At 53.1% G+C, this 16,671-nt stretch overlaps 1 protein-coding gene across 1 annotated transcript in view; it reads left to right on the forward strand.

Moving 5' to 3' along the window:
• CCDC149 (coiled-coil domain containing 149) overlaps positions 1–12,512 on the forward strand; it is an 89,861-nt gene extending 77,349 nt beyond the window's left edge. Inside the window, exons 11-12 of the mRNA XM_062212945.1 lie at positions 2,911–3,024; positions 11,964–12,512. Coding sequence (XP_062068929.1) covers positions 2,911–3,024; positions 11,964–12,373 — 524 coding nt within the window. The 3' untranslated portion in view covers positions 12,374–12,512. The remainder of the gene's footprint in view (positions 1–2,910; positions 3,025–11,963) is intronic.
• The last annotated feature ends 4,159 nt before the right edge of the window (positions 12,513–16,671 follow it).

Here is a 16,671-nt window from a genome sequence, read left to right on the forward strand (position 1 = left end):
AAAAAATTTAAAAAAAAAAAATCACCATGGCAGTGGCCTGATGGTTAAGATGCCCATGTCCTACTTCACAGTTCAACACCTGGCTCTGACTCCTGTCCCCAATTTCCTTCTAATGCAGACCCTGACAAGAGCAGTAATGCCACCCCCATGGGAGACCGTGACTGCATTCCCAGCTCCCAGCTTTGGCCCTGGCCAAACCCTGTCTGTGGCTGGTATTTGTGGAGTGAACGAGTAGATGGGAGCTCTCTTTGTGTCTCTTTTTCTGTCTCTGTCTCCTTACCTCTCAAATACATTTATTTATGCTATGGATTCGTGGCAGCCAAAGCCTTGTCAACATTAATGCATCGAGGTGTTTCCAGGTGCTACATTCACAGCACAGAGGGAGGCCTGATTGTGTTGACTTCACTCTGCGAGGCTCATGGCAACAGCCTGAGCTGTTGATCAACAACAATTCTCTTTGGGAAACCGTCTCAGACTGGGGCCCCGAAGATTTCTCTCTGAGATAATAGCTTGCTGGTACAAAATTTTAGGGTCAGCTCCTATCAGGTTGTACTCTTCTGGGATCACTGTCAGATAGCAGAGAAAACAGAGGCTGTGGCTGCCAGTAGCAAGCTCTGTCCCAGGGAGCAAGCACCTCAAGGTAGCAGCAAGCACCCCCCCCCCAGACATCCAGATCCCCAAGAATGTATCAGCCCTTTGTCCAGACATTTATTAAGTTCTTACCATGTGCCAAACCATCTACCACAGCCTTGGAAATTAAGTAGATAAGACATGGCCTAATAGGAAGACCAGTAGGAGGAACCTAGAAGTATAAGATCCACCTGTTCAAACAAGGAGTAGACATCTTTCCACAAATGCCGCTCTGTGCCCTGCTGAACCCCAGACCAAGAAGAGCCTCTGACGTGAGCCCCAGAGACAGTTGGTGACGTGGCCGCTCACGGATTGAGAAAGGATCTTGTTCAAACTCAAACAGCTGCCCATCACGGAAGCAATCAATTGTGTGAAGAGACAGCCGGCAGAATGGGAGAATATATTTGCAAGCTACTTATCCAACACAAGATTGATATCCAGAAAATATAAGCAACTCAGAAAACTCCTCAATAAAAAGTTAGCCAATCCAGTTAAGAAACGGGCAAAGGACTTGGACAGTTCTCAAGAGAAGGAATACAAGTGGCCAGCAGATATACGAAAAAATGCTCAATATCAGTAGTTATTAGGCAACTTCAAGTCAAAACCACAAGGAGGTATCACCTCACTCCTGTTAGAATGACTTATCCAAAAAACAGAGTAACAAATACCGGCAACGATGTGGAGAAAGGGGAACTCATATACACTGTAGACAGGAATGCAAATTAGTAAAGCTGCATGGAAAACAGTATGGAAATTTCTTTAAAAACTGGAAATGGAACTGCCTTATGATCCAGCAATTCCAGTACTAGGTATAAACCCCAAAGACAGGAACTCACTGTAGCAAAGAGATACCTGCTCCACCGTGTTTATAGCAGCGCTGTTCACAATGGGCAAATTATGGAATCAACAAGGTGTCCATCATCAGATGAATGGATAAAGAATGTGGTACACACACACACACACACTGGAATATTATTCAGCCATGAAAAGAATGAAATCCTGTCATTTGCAACAAAATGGATGGAACCAGAGGACATCATATTGAGCAAAATAAGCCAGACACGGAAAGGCAAATAGCTCCTGTTCTCCCTTACATGTGGGAGCTGAAATTTAAATAATTTTATATAATGGGGAGAAGGGTGGATGGGAACTCCTTGTATTACTACCTTCCGATTTTTGTTTTGAATGTAAAATTATTCTGCAGTAAAACATAAAAGCAGTCTACATGCTAAAACAGACAAGACAGGAAGGCCTGGATATGGGCTGGGCTTATGGCCCCTGAGGGTTTTGTTTTGGGGATGACAGATGATGGCTCCCACTGAGAGAGTCGCAGGCCTCGCAGGCCTAAGGGTGGGATCAAGTTCTGCTTGTTGTGCCCTGCCGACCCCGGGGGCAGCGTCCCAGTGTATCCCTGGGTTGTGTGTCCATGTCCACAGCATCCCTGTGTGTCCCTGGGTTGTGTGTCCATGTCCACAGCGTCCCTGTGTGACCCTGGGTTGTGTGTCCGGGTCCGTCTGGCTCCTGTTTCACTCCCTGCTCCTCACCTCTGTAAGTTGCCACAGCCTCTAAGACAGAGTTGAAATGCTCATCTCTTCTTCCTCCTATTCCCTCCCAACTTCCCTGTCCGCTTAGGGAGCTCATCCTAATGGGTACAAGAGTTTGGCTGGTGCAAAGTAAAAGTTCAGCTTTGAGAATCTGGGGACTTGGACACTCCCTGCCTTACAGCAGACTAGTGCAATATAAATGACAAAGTGGAGTTAAATTCGATGTAGCGTGTATGGCAGCCAACATTAGAATCATTTCAGCAGGTGGCGTGTTGTGAGTGTTGGCTCAGTGCGTATGCACCGTATTTGAATCAGTTCGTTTTGTCCCTTTGACCACGTAACAAGGTAGCTGCCATTGAGGTGAGAGATCTGAGGCCCATAGAGGTCAGGTGGTTCACCTGAGATCACCCTGCTAGCAAGGGGTGGAGCCCTGCGCAAAGACACTGTATTGTGGCCCCAGAGCCTACCCTCCTAAGACCATGCTCCTGTACTGTTATCATCTTACCCAGATCACAGCCACTCACTTTCCGGCCCCTTTGGGGGTGGGCAGCCGCCCCGGAGCAGCTGGCGCTGGGCCTCACTGCCCTGGCCTCACGCTGCAGAAAGGGCCTGCTGGCCATTGCCCTCCTGCTTCCCTGTGGCAGAAGGTGGTCCCACATTCCCGCGCGGCCGTGAATGGCATGGGGTCCATGTAACCCAAGCCCGCTAATGAGAGAACATTCCCTTTCCATCGCAGGGGGCAAGGACACCATACTGTTCGGCGACCCTACTCTTCCCACCAGACAGAGGGCGAGATCCCCGCTGCTGAAGTTTGAGCCGCCCGCCCAGAGCAAGGCCAACGCCAAGGACGGTGAGCATCCGCCTCTCTGCCCGGCCCATGCCTGCTTCAGAGGTGCAGCCTGGCAGAAGTCAGCCCCTTCCCCTTTTGCGGCCACTGGGGCACCATGGTGACCTCACCTGTCCTGCAACTGCTTCCGGGCATCGGTGTTTTGGGGGAGGTTCTGGTTGAAGAGTGCAGGCCCCTGCACTGTGTGTGCAGTGACGGAGAGGCTGAGAGTGAGGGCTCACGCATTGGGCAACGTGGGTTCCTGTGTCAGCCCCATGTCTTGGCTGGTGGTCACCTCTTGCCGGCATCCCCCATCCTGTCCCCTTCGAGATCAGCATCCTGTTCCCAAGAAGCCCCTCCACCTTGTGTGTGTTCAGGGCTCCCTGAGCCTGGGGGTGGGCCTGGGGCTGCTGCACTGACACGGAGCATGGATGTAAGAACGTGGGCTCCTGATTCAGCCTTGGTTTCCTTCCCTGTAAAATGGGGACAGGATGGTGGCAACCTCAGGGAAGTCACCTGGAACATGGCAGGTGGCCCAGGAGCCAGTGGAATGGAGCTACAGCTTCTTTTTCTATCAGTCAGCGTTGGGGGAGTAGGGGACAGATTGTCCTTCTATCTGTTGGTTCACTCCCCAAATGGCAACAGCAGCCTGGGCTGGGCCAGGCCAAAGCCAGGAGCCATGAAATCCATCCAAGTTTCCTACATTGGTAGAGGGAGCCAAGAACTTGGCCATCTCCTGCTGCTTTTCTAGGCGTATTATCAGGGAGCTGGATCAGAAGTGGAGGAGCTGGGACTTGAACTAGTGCTCCAGTGTAGGATGCTTTGTCCCAGGAGGTGGCTTAACCCACTGGACCACAAAGCCAGTCCCTGAACAGCTGTGTTTGAAACCTGTGCAAATCACTGACAAGAGTGCGTGGAGGGCTGGTGTTTTGTTGTAGTGGGTAAAGCTGCCATCTTTGATGTTGGCATCCCATATGGGTGCCAATTGGGGTCCCAGCTGCTCCACTTCCGATTCTGCACCCTACTCAGGGCCTAGGAAGACAGCGGAGGATGACCCAAGTCCTTGGGCCCCTGCTACGCTCATGGGAAACCTAGATGAAGCTCCTGACTCCTGGCTTTGGCCTGGCTCTGCCTTGGCCATTGCAGCCAAGATAATGGACGATCCCTGTCTCTCCCTCTATAACTCTGACTTTCAAACAAACAAATTTAAAAAAAAAAGAGTGTGTGGCGTGGTAGGAATAGAAGCCAGAGCATGGACGTGTGTGGGATCTCGATAAGAAGGGTGCCCCCAAGAATTCCTGGAGAGAATGCCCAACTCTGGAGACCTCACCATGGCCAGGAAGCAAGTCTGGGTCTTTCCAGCCCACAGCACGTGGCTGCTTGTGAGTCTGGCCTGTAGCCTACTACCGCCCACTGGGCAGTTTGGAACACGTCTTGGCTGGTGGTCACCTCTTGCTGGCATCCCCCATCCTGTCCCCTTCCAGATCAGCATCCTGTTCCCATGAAGCCCCTCCGCCCTGTGTGCTCAGGGCTCCCTGAGCCTGGGGGTGGGCCTGGGGCTGCTGCACTGACATGGAGCATGAGCCTGGCTTGATTTGGACAAGGGTGGCGTTGGTAATGGCCCGATTCAAAACGATAGCTTCCAGACCGCCATCATTAGCTCTCATTGTCCCGAGCCTCGTCCCTCGTCCCCTCAGCGCTGGGTGGGAACAGGGAAGCACTCATGTAGCGCCCTCAGCATCAGGACAGCCCCGAGTCGGTGGCAGCTCTGATGAAAGCCAACTGAAGGCAGAGCATACGCGGGAGGGTGAAGCCCAGCAGCTGAACAGAGACCGGTGTCCCCTCGTGGCCAAAGGTGGGGGAGCCACAGTTTTTAGGGGGTCTTGCAATCTGTCCTGCCAAGCAACACTGCTTCTTCATCTTTTGTCTTTCCACTCCATTTGTGTCATCCATCGACTGCCTCACCTCACTGGTATGTGTATTGTTATTAAGTATTAATGATGCCCATTGCTTGCTCAAACGGCCCAGAGCAGTCACTATTATTTGTAATAATATTTTCCTGTTCTTTGCTAGCTCAGAAATCATTTATGGAGATGGCAGTGCTGTCTCTCTGTTCTTCAAGGAAAAATAAAACTCGCCCAGTATTAAGAGTGAAGGTTCCAGAATCTTAGAGTTAAGGAGGATTTGCTGTCCCAATGAGTAACCCAGAGTCCACAGCAGCATCTGCAGTCACTTTTGTCCCCAGGTCACGGCTAGAGGATGCTCTTTGATAGAGCAGGTTGATGCCTCCTGCTGTTGACCTGTAATCCACTCCCAGAGCCTGGCTGTGGTATCGTGGTGGTCTCGCAGCTCTGCAAACCTAGGCTTTCTCCGTAAAAGTCAGCGTCCCACAGGGCTGAGCAGGTCAGTGACAGCCTTGGCCCTACATTCCCTTAGTGTGGTGGTGTTTTAATCCAGTGATGACAAGCCACATGGGCCCCTGCCTCCAACCCCCCCCCCCAAAAAAAAAGAGTTAAAACGTTCTCCCTGGGAGTCTCAGAGCTTTGGTGTCTTAAAAAAGATTCACACAATTGGACACGAGTGGGATATCACCCACGGAAATGGCACAAGGCAAAATACCAGTGACCAAAAGGCCCCAGTATAATTTAGACCACGCTCACTTAGATGTAAATTAAGGTAGAGAAGATTAACCTGACCAAGGGTAAAAACACAGCACAAATGGTTTAGGGGTTAGATTGTGATGTGTAAGGTTAATTAATTTTTCTGGGGCACCAGAATACACTGTTAAGTGTCCTGGAAGAAGTCATTTCCTAAGAGTAATTTGCAGAAGGAGTTTATTCATCTCATGTGGGTGAAAAATTTAGCTGCAGGAGGCACCATAAATTTCTTCCTTTTGAATCAAGCCTCCCCACGATGCTGGGAGCCCGCCGGCGCTGGCCCGCTGTTGCCCGTGTTCTCTATAAAACCACTCTAAAAATGTTCATTTGTTAGGCTGACCCGTGCGTGGCTGTTCGCTGAGCTACGTTAGAGGTGGCTAAATGTTTGCGGAGTTAGAAATCACCACTCCTTTGTACACACTTTGAGGGTAGCAACCTGCCATGACTACTATGGATTCCAGGCTTACTTTCATCCAGTAATGCCTGCGATTTAAAGATTGTGCTAATGTAGTCCTTTATTTGTGCATTCATGTATCAGGCCATAGAGTCAAACATTTTAATTAGCTGGTTATGAGCGCTCACTATCAACACTGACACCGTTTAAAAATTCGGCCGGATTTTATACTTCAGATAGTCCCGGGTAGTCGTTTGATGGGAGGAGGGCCAGATAAAAGGCTCTGAGTCTCCTAGGAGGCCAGAAAGAGCCTCGTGGGAATTCACAGCTGGGAATACTACTTATATCAATCCAACAGGCAGGAGGTGGAAGGCGATTCTTGAGGTTCTTCTTTGGGAATGATGGCCATGGAGGAGTCAGCAGAGGCACTGGTGCAAGCATGGGGCTCCGCGGAGGGCTGGGCATGGCTGGGATGTGGCGCTACAAGGAGAGGGCTTGGGACGCCGGTGGAAAGGGAGAGTCCTAGGCGGTCACGCGTGCCAGCTTGGAAGCTTGGGTTTGTCCTCCAGCCACTGACAGCCTCTGACGGTCGTGGAGCTAGGGAAGGCCTTGTGAGAACTGTTGCTTGAAGCTCAGTGCTTCTCAGACCGGAAGGTGCAGCCATACGGCCTGGGATCCCACCGGGATGCAGGTGCTGAGCCAGTGGCTCTGGGGTAGGGAGGGCCTCAGATTCTTCTTGTCTAACAAGCCCCTGATGCTGCTTGGTCCACGGACCAAGCTTTAGGGAAGACCCCTCTCCCAATAGGCTGGAGCAGAGCAAGACACCAGGGGCAGAGGAACCTGGCTGCACAGATCTGAGTAGGGAACTTTGAAAAACTCTGGGCTGGCTTCATGCGCTCATTCGTGCATCTCTGCTTGCACTGTGAGCTCAGGTGATGGGCTACACTCTTAGAACCACTGAATTCACAGGAAAGCCACCGGCATTGCCCATCCCCACACCCCGGCTTGCGAAGGCGTAAAGTGGATCTGCTTGCAAGTCTGGCCCACAGTTTGTCCCTGGAGATCCGAGAGGCCGAGAGGAAGATGTCCTCTCTTGGATGTGAAGACCAAATCAGGTGGCCGGTCGCTGGGGGAGGCCCACTCACCTCCTCCTTTGGGGAGGTTGATGTCAGTCTTACAGCCCATCTCCTGTCAGTATGTCATCTCTCTGAGGGTTTCTCGGTTTCCTTTGTTTTAAATCAGGCTTCAGCCATGTAAAGTTGTTAACATTTTAATTGACACATAAGAAGGGTACATATGTGTGGGCTACAGCATGATTTTTTTTTTTTTTTTTTTGACAGGCAGAGTGGATAGTGAGAGAGAGAGAGACAGAGAGAAAGGTCTTCCTTTTTGCCATTGGTTTACCCTCCAATGGCCGCTGCGGCTGGCGCATCGAGCTGATCCTAAGCCAGGAGCCAGGTGCTTCTCCTGGTCTCCCATGCGGGTGCAGGGCCCAAGGACTTGGGCCATCCTCCACTGCCTTCCCGGGCCACAGCAGAGAGCTGGACTGGAAGAGGAGCAACCGGGATAGAATCCGGTGCCCCAACCGGGACTAGAACCCAGTGTGCCGGCGCCGCAAGGCGGAGGATTAGCCTGTTAAGCCACGGCACCGGCCAGCATGATATTTCAATACATATATGCAGTACATAAGGATTGGGTCTGGACAAGTGGTGGATGCATCACCCCCGAGACATTATTTATTTGTGTTAAGAACATTCCAGATTCTTCTCCTGGCTATTTGGAAACATACAAATAAACATTATCAACTATGCAGCCATTTTTAAGTTTCTTAAGACTTTGAACACTTGATGAGGCTAATAACTATTGAAAAAAGCCTATCAAATTATTTGATTACGTAAAGAAATTCTTAAAACCCCATACTATTCGTAATCATAAAAACTAGGAAGGATCACGGATGTAATAACATGGGTACAGATTGGAAAAATTCTAAGCTACGTTTCGGTTAAGACGTTTAGGCCATACCTATTTCTCACATTACACGAATATGTAATGTAATAAAGTCTCTAGCCATGTACTCAGGGTTTTGTGTCTGTCGGTGTGCGTACTCTTTCTAAATGACAAAAGCAGTCCTCACAAATTCGTACTTACTTCTTAGTCACCACATTCTTGTCACCTGCTGGGGTCTGGGTGCTGGCGATATCAGGCACGATTTGCACTTGCTTTCTGGGTGCTGCCGTGATGTCATGAAGGTCATGGCCAGCTGAAGACCGGGGACCTGTGCCTCGACATCGGCAACACCCAAGCTGTGACTGGCATCGGGGGAAGGAGAAGAGCAGGCAAAGAAACAGCTCAGGCTGCTGTGACGCAACACCCCGGACCGGGAGCCTCAAACAACAAACCTTTCCTTCTCACAGTTCTAGAAGCGGGCAAGTCCAAGGTCAAGGTGTTGGCAGAATCAGCACCGGGCAAGAGCCCTCTCTCAGGGCTCTTGCCATAAATGACCACCTGCTCATTTATGGTCTCACATGACAGAGACAGCCTCTGCTCTCTCATTCTTGTAAGGGTCCCTTTGTAGGAACCCCCTCCCCTGCCCGAGGTCCAACACAGGGACCTGCAGCATTGGCAGTGGGTGAGTAGGCAAAGGAAATACATGGCTTCAGAGGTGAAGGCCGCGTGACCAGGAGGCCGTGCTGAAGCGACACGCAGGAAGGTGTCTGCTGGGGGAATTCTACCTTCCAGAAAGCACCAGCACATTTCCAGTTGGCAGCTGGAATCATGGATGTGTCCCTCCCACAGGAAGGGGGAACCAGAGAGAGGTGTGGAAGATGTTCTTGGAGGCAGGGGTTCGGGTCATGAGATGGCTCATGAGTGAGAGTGAGAAGGAGAGAAACAGCAAATCGTCAGGGCAGGCCCACTCCGAGGGACCAGATGCAGATAAGAGAATCAGAAAAGGGACTAGGAAGCTGAATAATAGTCCCCGAACATTCCAGGTCCTGTTCCCTGGAGCTATAAATATTGGCTGACGTGACAAGGGCGCTCTGCAGGTGTAATGGATTTATATACGTCCTGAGACGCAGAGGTGACCTGAACTATCCAGGTGTGCCCCAAATGCAGCCACAAACATCCTTACAGGAGGGAGATCTGGCACGCACACAAGACGAGGAGGAGGCAATGTGGTTATGGAGACAGAGACTGGGAGGCGTGGCCGCAAACCCGGGGATGCTAGCTGCCATCGGAAGCTGAGAGAGGCCAGAATGAATTTTCTCCCATAGCCTCCCTGAGAGCGTGGCCAGGTGTGGGCCTGGCGGGACCCGTTTGGGGCTTCTGACCCCAGAGCTGTAAGAGAGCACACGGCTCAGTTTGTGGTCCTTTGTTGTGGCAGGTGGTAAGATGGCCTGGCCCAGAGTTAGAGCAGAGGATGGCGTTCTTCCAGGAATCGCAGAGAGCGACAACTGGAGAGGGAACACCTGCCATGGGGGAGCCAGGGGAGGGAACAGGGAGAGGCCTGGGCCGGGAGGTGCACTGGCCAGCAGGAGCCGAGGCAGATTGAGGATGTAAAGTAGGAGTCAGCCTGGGAGGCACAAGTGCTGGGGACAGGCTCCTTGGCCTGTGCATGAGTGCAGAGAAGGAAAGACGAGGTGGTCACGGGAAGTTGCGAATTTTATTTGATCAAACCAGGAATACAAGCACATGTTTTGAAAAGTATAAACAGCACAGAAAGGTATAAAGTATAAAACTCTCCTGCACCCTTGCTTCCGGCCCTGGTCATCAGCCTGCCCCCCCGAGGCAGCCAGGGACACAGTGGGCTCCGGTTGGGCATCCCTAATCCAAAAACTGGAACTCGGAAATGCTGCAAATTCTAGGATGTTCTGAGCAACAGACGTGACACCACACGCGGAGAGTTCTACAGCTGACCTTATGGGACAGGTGGCAGTCGAAATGTAGGCACACAAGCGATCATGTACAAAATTTCCTTCAGGCAATGTATATAAGGTGTTTGTGAAACATAAATACATTTCATCCTTCAGCTTGGATCCCGTCCCCAAGATACCCCTTTTCAAAAGCTGGCGCCTGAAACCCTTCTGATCCAAAGCATTTTGGAAACGCCATTCTGAACTTGTACCTCTAGAAAGAATGTTAGACTTGGTGAGAACACCCCATGCGTCCTCCCCTGTTGGCGGTCACAGGAATCTCTCCAAGTGTCTGTGACCAACCCGGGCTGTGCTGAGCCTCTGGAATGCGCGTCTGGAAACATTTGGGCTGACAGATGTAGGTAGATGCCTAAGAATGGAATTACTGCATTGAACGTAAATTCTTTCAAGGGTGCCCCGTTGGCCTATTAAAGAGTTTTAGGAAGTTTTATTCTCTATCTTTTAAACATTTATTTATTTCAAAGGGAGAGTTGCAGAGAGGCAGAGGCAGAAGCAGAGAGAGAGAGGTCTGGCTCACTCCCCAAATGGCTACAATGGCAGAAGCTGGGCTGATCTGAAGCCAGGAGCCGGGAGCTTCTTCTGGGTGTCCCATGTGGGTGCAGGGGCCCAAGGACTTGGGCCATCTTCTGATGCTTTCCCAGACACATTAGCAGGGAGCTGGATGGGAAGTGGAACAACTGGGACTCGAACCAGCGCCCATATGGGATGCTGGCACTGCAGGCGACAGCCCCATATTGTATATATTTTTAAAGTAATATTATTTATTTATTTAAATTTGATTTATTCATTTGAAAGACAGAATGACACAGAGTCTCCCACCTGTACCTCCATTAAAAGAACAGCAAGGGGCCACTGTCTTTAATATTGTGCATTTCTTAGTATGTGCCAGACACTGTGGTTGAGGCAGTTGAGGCTTCTGTTCTCACAGATCCCCGTTCTAGGATAAGATAAACCATGTCACAGGCTAGCCCCGCGCCTGGCCCAGGAAAGCCCCCAGTGTGCGTTAGCTGGTGGGCTTCCTTTGGCCGGGGGGGGGGGGGGGGACTGAACACCGACCGTGTGCGGAGACCTGCGGGGATGGGCCGCCCACTGGGAGGAGAGCAGGAGCTGTCGGCCTAGTCCACACAGGCTCAAGGTCCTTCCCAGCTGTCAGACGGGGCCCCAGCCTCAGACAAGCTGATTGACCCTGGGCTTCTGCTGGGGTGTCTTCAGGGGTACCAGGAAGTGTTTCCAGGCCCCCTCACCCCAGACCAGGACCTGTGCCGGGGCCAAAACCAGCCCACCTGTAGCTCTTCCGTGTTTGGCCTGAGACCCCAGAACAGATTGGCTCCTGGGGAAACCCAGTGTGTGGCGCTGGACGCCCATGCCCAGGCTAAGAGTTCGCTCCTCCAGGCTGCACGCCAGGCACCGCTGTCGGCAGGTCTGGGAGAGACCCCAGCGGGTCCTGAGCCGCACTTTGTATCTGAGAAAAAGAAGCCGGACAGTCACCCTGATTACAAAGCCAGGGAGTAGGGAGACAGGGAGCGGAGCCCAGCACTCAGCCCGTGGTCTGCCACTGCCCTCCAGGAAGGGGCTTGGGGGGCGGTGGTATTTTACTTGAACTTGAAGAGACATCAGATTTCTGCAACCAAGAGTGAGGGGCTGACGGAGAGCTGGGGAGGCATTGTCCTTTTGTGTCCCTCGCTGAAGGTAGCCAGAACCGTCTCTATTACTAAAGAGCCCCAGGTGGGCTGGGTTTCAGTCTGCGGTGGGCACAAGGAGCAACGTTGGGGAGTGGGCAGCAAGGCGGCCTGCTTGGTGACTGGGGTCCATCCTGTGGGTGCTCGGTCCCCTCTGCTGCAGTGCCCTGCACCCACCGGGCCCACAAAGTGCCATCCTCTCTCTCAGAGGAGGAGGCTAGGTGGCAGTGCCGGATGGGAGGCCAGAAGAGAGTGGAGAGCGCCCACCGACCCCGACCGGCTGTCTTTGTTCTGTTTGCAGGGGAGGCTCCGAAGCTGGAAGGAGATGGAAGCCGTGCGGCTGCTGCCCAGGCGGTGCCAGCCCCTGAGGATGCTGGGGGTCCTGCTCTCCGCTCCCCCGCACACCCGAGCCCCGGGAACCAGCACGAGCGCCTTCAGTCTGCCTCGCCCCCGGCGCCTTCTGAGCAGGATGAAGAAGAGAGGCTGGGGAGGGAGAGCCTGACACTGACAGCGGGGCAGCTGGCCCCGGGAGCAGACGGGATCGGAAGAGAGTGCCCCCGTGTGGAGGGGCAGGGCAGCGAGGTGGGCCTAGCCGCCCCCGGCGCCGCCAGCCACGGGGAGCCCCTGAAGTCTCGCCTGGACACCCCGGAGTCCACCCAAGCTCCCGCCCTGGGAGATGGCCTGGGGCTCCCAGGGGCCGGAGGCACGTGAGAGGCCAAGCACTGGAGGCAATGACATGTTGGAGGCGCCAGGGAAAGCCTGCAGGCCAGAGAAGCCCCGGACCCCTTGTGACCTGTGAACCAGCTAATGATGGCAGAAGGCCCTGAGTCATTAAATGCGGGACCTCAGGCTTCTCGGTGTCCTCTCTCTCTGCCGAAGCTGCGCTGCTGTGCCCGTGGCCAGGCATGTCTGTGGTGTGTGCCATATGGTGGCTTTCTGTCGGCCTTTGTTTTATCTCGAGATGAGACGCGTTCCTATTAGCGTTTGATGTTGTCGATCCAAATGAGGGGAAGAGCTGGAATCGGTGGGGGTGGGCGGCGGCAGAGAAAGGTGTCATTGAGCAGAAATGTGCATAGCCCCTCCCCCCCAGGACCTCGGCGTGGGTGTCCCTGGCATCCTGCCTGCCGTGCTGTCAGGGCGCTACTAGCAGGTGGAGAGGGACTTGAGCTGCCGGAAGCTTGGGCTGCCAGGTGCAGCCCCCGGCCCCTGTTGAGGTCTGCTTGCTGCCTGCTGGAGCCGGGCTACCCAGCCTGTGCCGGGCAGGATCCATTGATCTGAAGTGCTGGGGGGTGGGGACAGGGGACTCTCGGTGGTGCCCCCATCCTTTGTGTCTGAGCAGTGGTGAGAGCTAGAAACTGGAAATGCTGGTTCTCTCCATTGGCCTGTGCTGCATGGAGGATTTTTAGGGCCGCTTCTGTTGGAGGAGCAAGCTAGCTACTTTAGAGTTGGTCTTGCTTCCGGGACCATTTGCAACCTCAGAGCTTTTGGCCCTCTGGCCCAGTGTTAAGTCTGCCACCCCTTTGTGTCCCCGGGGACTGGGATTTGAAAGATAATGATGTTGAACTTGGGGCTGTGTGGAGGGGAAAAGGGAGAGGAAAAACAATATAGTAACACTACAGCCTGGTGCCGCAGGTGCAGAGGGCTGGCCTCCCCGGCTTTCCCTTGGGGTTTAAAATGAGCTTTCGTAGGTGGCATTTGGGGCTGCAGAAGCTTAGAAACCATACATGATTCCGGGAGCGGAACTCAGTTCCTGTCCCCTAGGAGGCCTGATGCCAGGGTGCAAAGCCCAGAAGGCCTCCGACCACCAGGATGTCTGCGTTGAGCAGCCCTTCTGTGACCAAGAGAGAGCCCCTGGGTGGGAAGGTTGACAGTGCTCCTAAAAGCCCCATGTCTGTGCCAGGCTTGTGATCCACGGTGCGGCACCTGTGTAGGGGTGGCCAGCCAGGCCGACACTTCCTCCTTGCCAGTCTGTATCCCTGGGCTCCACTCTGCGGGCAGAAAGGGAGCCCGGTCAGACCTGGAGCTGCCCCGCACCTAGGGAAGGCACACGCAGACCAGAAGGGCCCCAGTCCTTTGTCAGATGCCAGTTGGGTGGCCCCCAGCTGCCTTCTTCCCACCTGCCCGAGGTGACCCCCACCCCCCGCCAGTGAAATGGGGACATGCTGGAGTTAGGGCACTGTTGGTGCCAACAGCTCCTGAACAGGGCCCCAAGGCTCCTGCTCTGTGGCAGCCTGTCCCCTGTCCATGCCCACAGTGTCCCCCTAGGGTCATCACTTTTGTAACTGCAGAGCTTATACAGGCCAGCAGGCACAGAAGGGCATTTCCTGTTGAACTGGGCCCTAACTGGCTGCAAATGTGCAGCCTCACCTTATGGGACAGCAGAGCTGCCGCAGGAAAAGGCATGCAAATGTCATACATTGACGACACAGAGGCAGCTCGGCTCCTGCAGAAGCTCCGGTGTTGACACACGGTCGGCCAGGTGCACCTCTCCAGGGAGCACCCATCACCTCCTGGAAAGCAGGGCTTATAATAAACTCCAACACATGACATCAGGGTAAGCCCGCAGCAAGTCCCAGACAGGTGTGGCTCGTAGGGAGCCATAACTTCAACTCAGTGATCGCAGTTGGCCTTGGGGGGCGGGTCTTGTGCTATTAGGCGGAACGGGAGCCAATGAGTTGATCATGTCACAGGTGTCACCGTGACAGCACTCCATGAACATATGTGACACACTGCCACCTTTGGCATGGTTGCTTCTTCAGTTCTGCAGACAAATGAGAGAAAGTTGGTGATTACTTACGGTTAAAGAGTGACGGTGAAATTGTGCAGAATTCTGCCCCACGCTGTCCCAGAACACCCTGTATCCATCATGACACTCGAGTCCAAGTCACCCTTAGAGGAACCTGCACAATAAGGAGATGACTTCCACTACATCACGAGAACTCCGGAGGTAAGACCTCTAGGACTGGTTCTCCCAAGAAAGTCATCAGCCATCTGGTCACCTCCCTGCTCTGCCAGCCACTCCTTACAATAGCAAGATGGCTGCAACACCCCCAGGATCCCCAGGGTCACATCTCATGGGTCCGAATCATCACCTGCCGGTGTGACCAGGTCACGCACCCGTCTAACCTAATGCCTGGCTCAGGGGCGGGGACCCCCAGGCAGGGTTTAAGTTCATCCAAGTTGACTCTGGACTTGGGGAGGGGATCGCCTCTGCACACGCAGTCTCTCAAAATTCACATCTTGGGATGGTGTGAGAGTTGGGATTATGCGGGTTTGAGCACCCACGTAATTGTCTGCGTCGTCTTCCCTCCCCACCCCCAGGGTCTTCCTCCCTTAAAAGGCAAGAATGCCAGGTGACTGATGAGTTGAGAGTTGTAGGAAGCAGCCATAGTTAAGCTGCCGTGTCCCCTCCCTGCCTCCCCGGCTCCCTCGGGACTGCCTTCTGTTGTTGGTGGGAGGTGGGACGTTCCCAGCCCGCTTTGCCTCTTCCCGTGTGTTTGTCCTTCCACTGCTTTTCCAGCTCACTTGCCAACCAAATGCAGAGCAGCCTGGGAAAGCGAACTCGAGCTGACAGGTCTCGCAATGAAAGCGTGTTTGCACACTGCATTTCTTGTGGCCGCTCTGGACCTGCGAGCTCTGAGGTGTGGATTTTGACATAGGGGCATTTGTCTTGCTTGTAACAAAGGCCTTGTGGAAACAGACCGGTGTTTGTAAAGCCAGCATTTCTCCTCCCCGACTCCTCTTTCCACACCTCCCCTGCACACTTCCCTCTCCCCATGGACTCCTGCCTTGCGTGGCTCCCACAGCGATTGCCAGAGGGCTCTGGGGCTGGGAGGCTCAGCTCAGCCCTGGCTGGCAACCTTTGCCTACGTTGGGGTGGTTTGCCGGTCAGGGCTCCTGTTTGTACCCTCATTCCCAAACACACCACCACCACCACCACCACCATTCCCACTTGTAGAAGGGGCTCTTGAGTCAGCTACTCCCGTGTAGAAGGCACATCCGGTACGCTACTCCTCCTGGGCCTATTTGCACTGCAGTCCATCACACGGGCTGAAACAAGTAGTCTGTCCTGTGAGGAACGTCAGAGGCCAGCTTCCTGCCCGTCATCCCTGTCCCTTGAAAGGCAGTCATTTGGGCCTGGTGGTGAGGAAGGCGGGTAAGGTGCCCGCATCCCATATCAGAATGCCTGGATTCGAATCCTGGCTCCCGGCTTTGAGCCCGGCCTAGCTTCACAGTTGCAAGTATTCAGAGCATGAGTCAATGGGTAGGAGCGCTCTCCTCTCCCTCTCTCTCTCTGCCGCTCAAATAAAAATTAATTCAACCACAGCATGATCTTTGACCTCTTGCTTTTCTGCCCCCCTGGTGAACAGGAAGCCATCCTGGCTTCATTGACTTCTGCAGCCTTGTGGGTGACTTGGCACCCAACTTCTCTCTGAAAGGGGTCCCTTTCGGTGCACCTGCTCCCTCGGCCTCCATTCTGGAAGCTTCCATGTGGACGACTCCTCCCACTTCCTAAAGACTGAGGGCACCTGCAGCCTGGCTCCAGGCGGGATGTCAAAAAGTCACAGCCCCACCCCCAGCTCACTGCTGTAATAAATTCCTGTTTCCCCAAGATATTTTTCCAAACAGGCAAAAAAAAAAAAAAAAAAAAAAAAAAAAAAAAAAAAAGTGAAGATCCAAGAGCTGCAATCCGGGGCTCAGAAGTGAATCTAATTAGAAAGAGAAGCAGGAAACTGAAGAGGGCTCGTCTCTCGATATTACGGCTGCTCACAAAAACACAAAATAAAACAAGTTGATCCGGCCTGGAAGCAATTTAAACTGATGGCTACAGCTGTGTATGCTAGCATGCATATGACTAAGAAGTCTGACTGTGTAGGATCTATGTGAGCTTAAAAATATGTTTGGGCACTTGGCTGTGGCCAGTGATAACCTATTACATTGAAAACAATTGACTTTTAAAAAAAAAAAAAACAGCTTCACTGGTCTTTGACAGCTTTATTGAAAAGGAA

The sequence above is a fragment of the Lepus europaeus genome, chromosome 16, assembly GCF_033115175.1.
Source record: "Lepus europaeus isolate LE1 chromosome 16, mLepTim1.pri, whole genome shotgun sequence".
Lineage (NCBI taxonomy): Eukaryota > Metazoa > Chordata > Mammalia > Lagomorpha > Leporidae > Lepus > Lepus europaeus.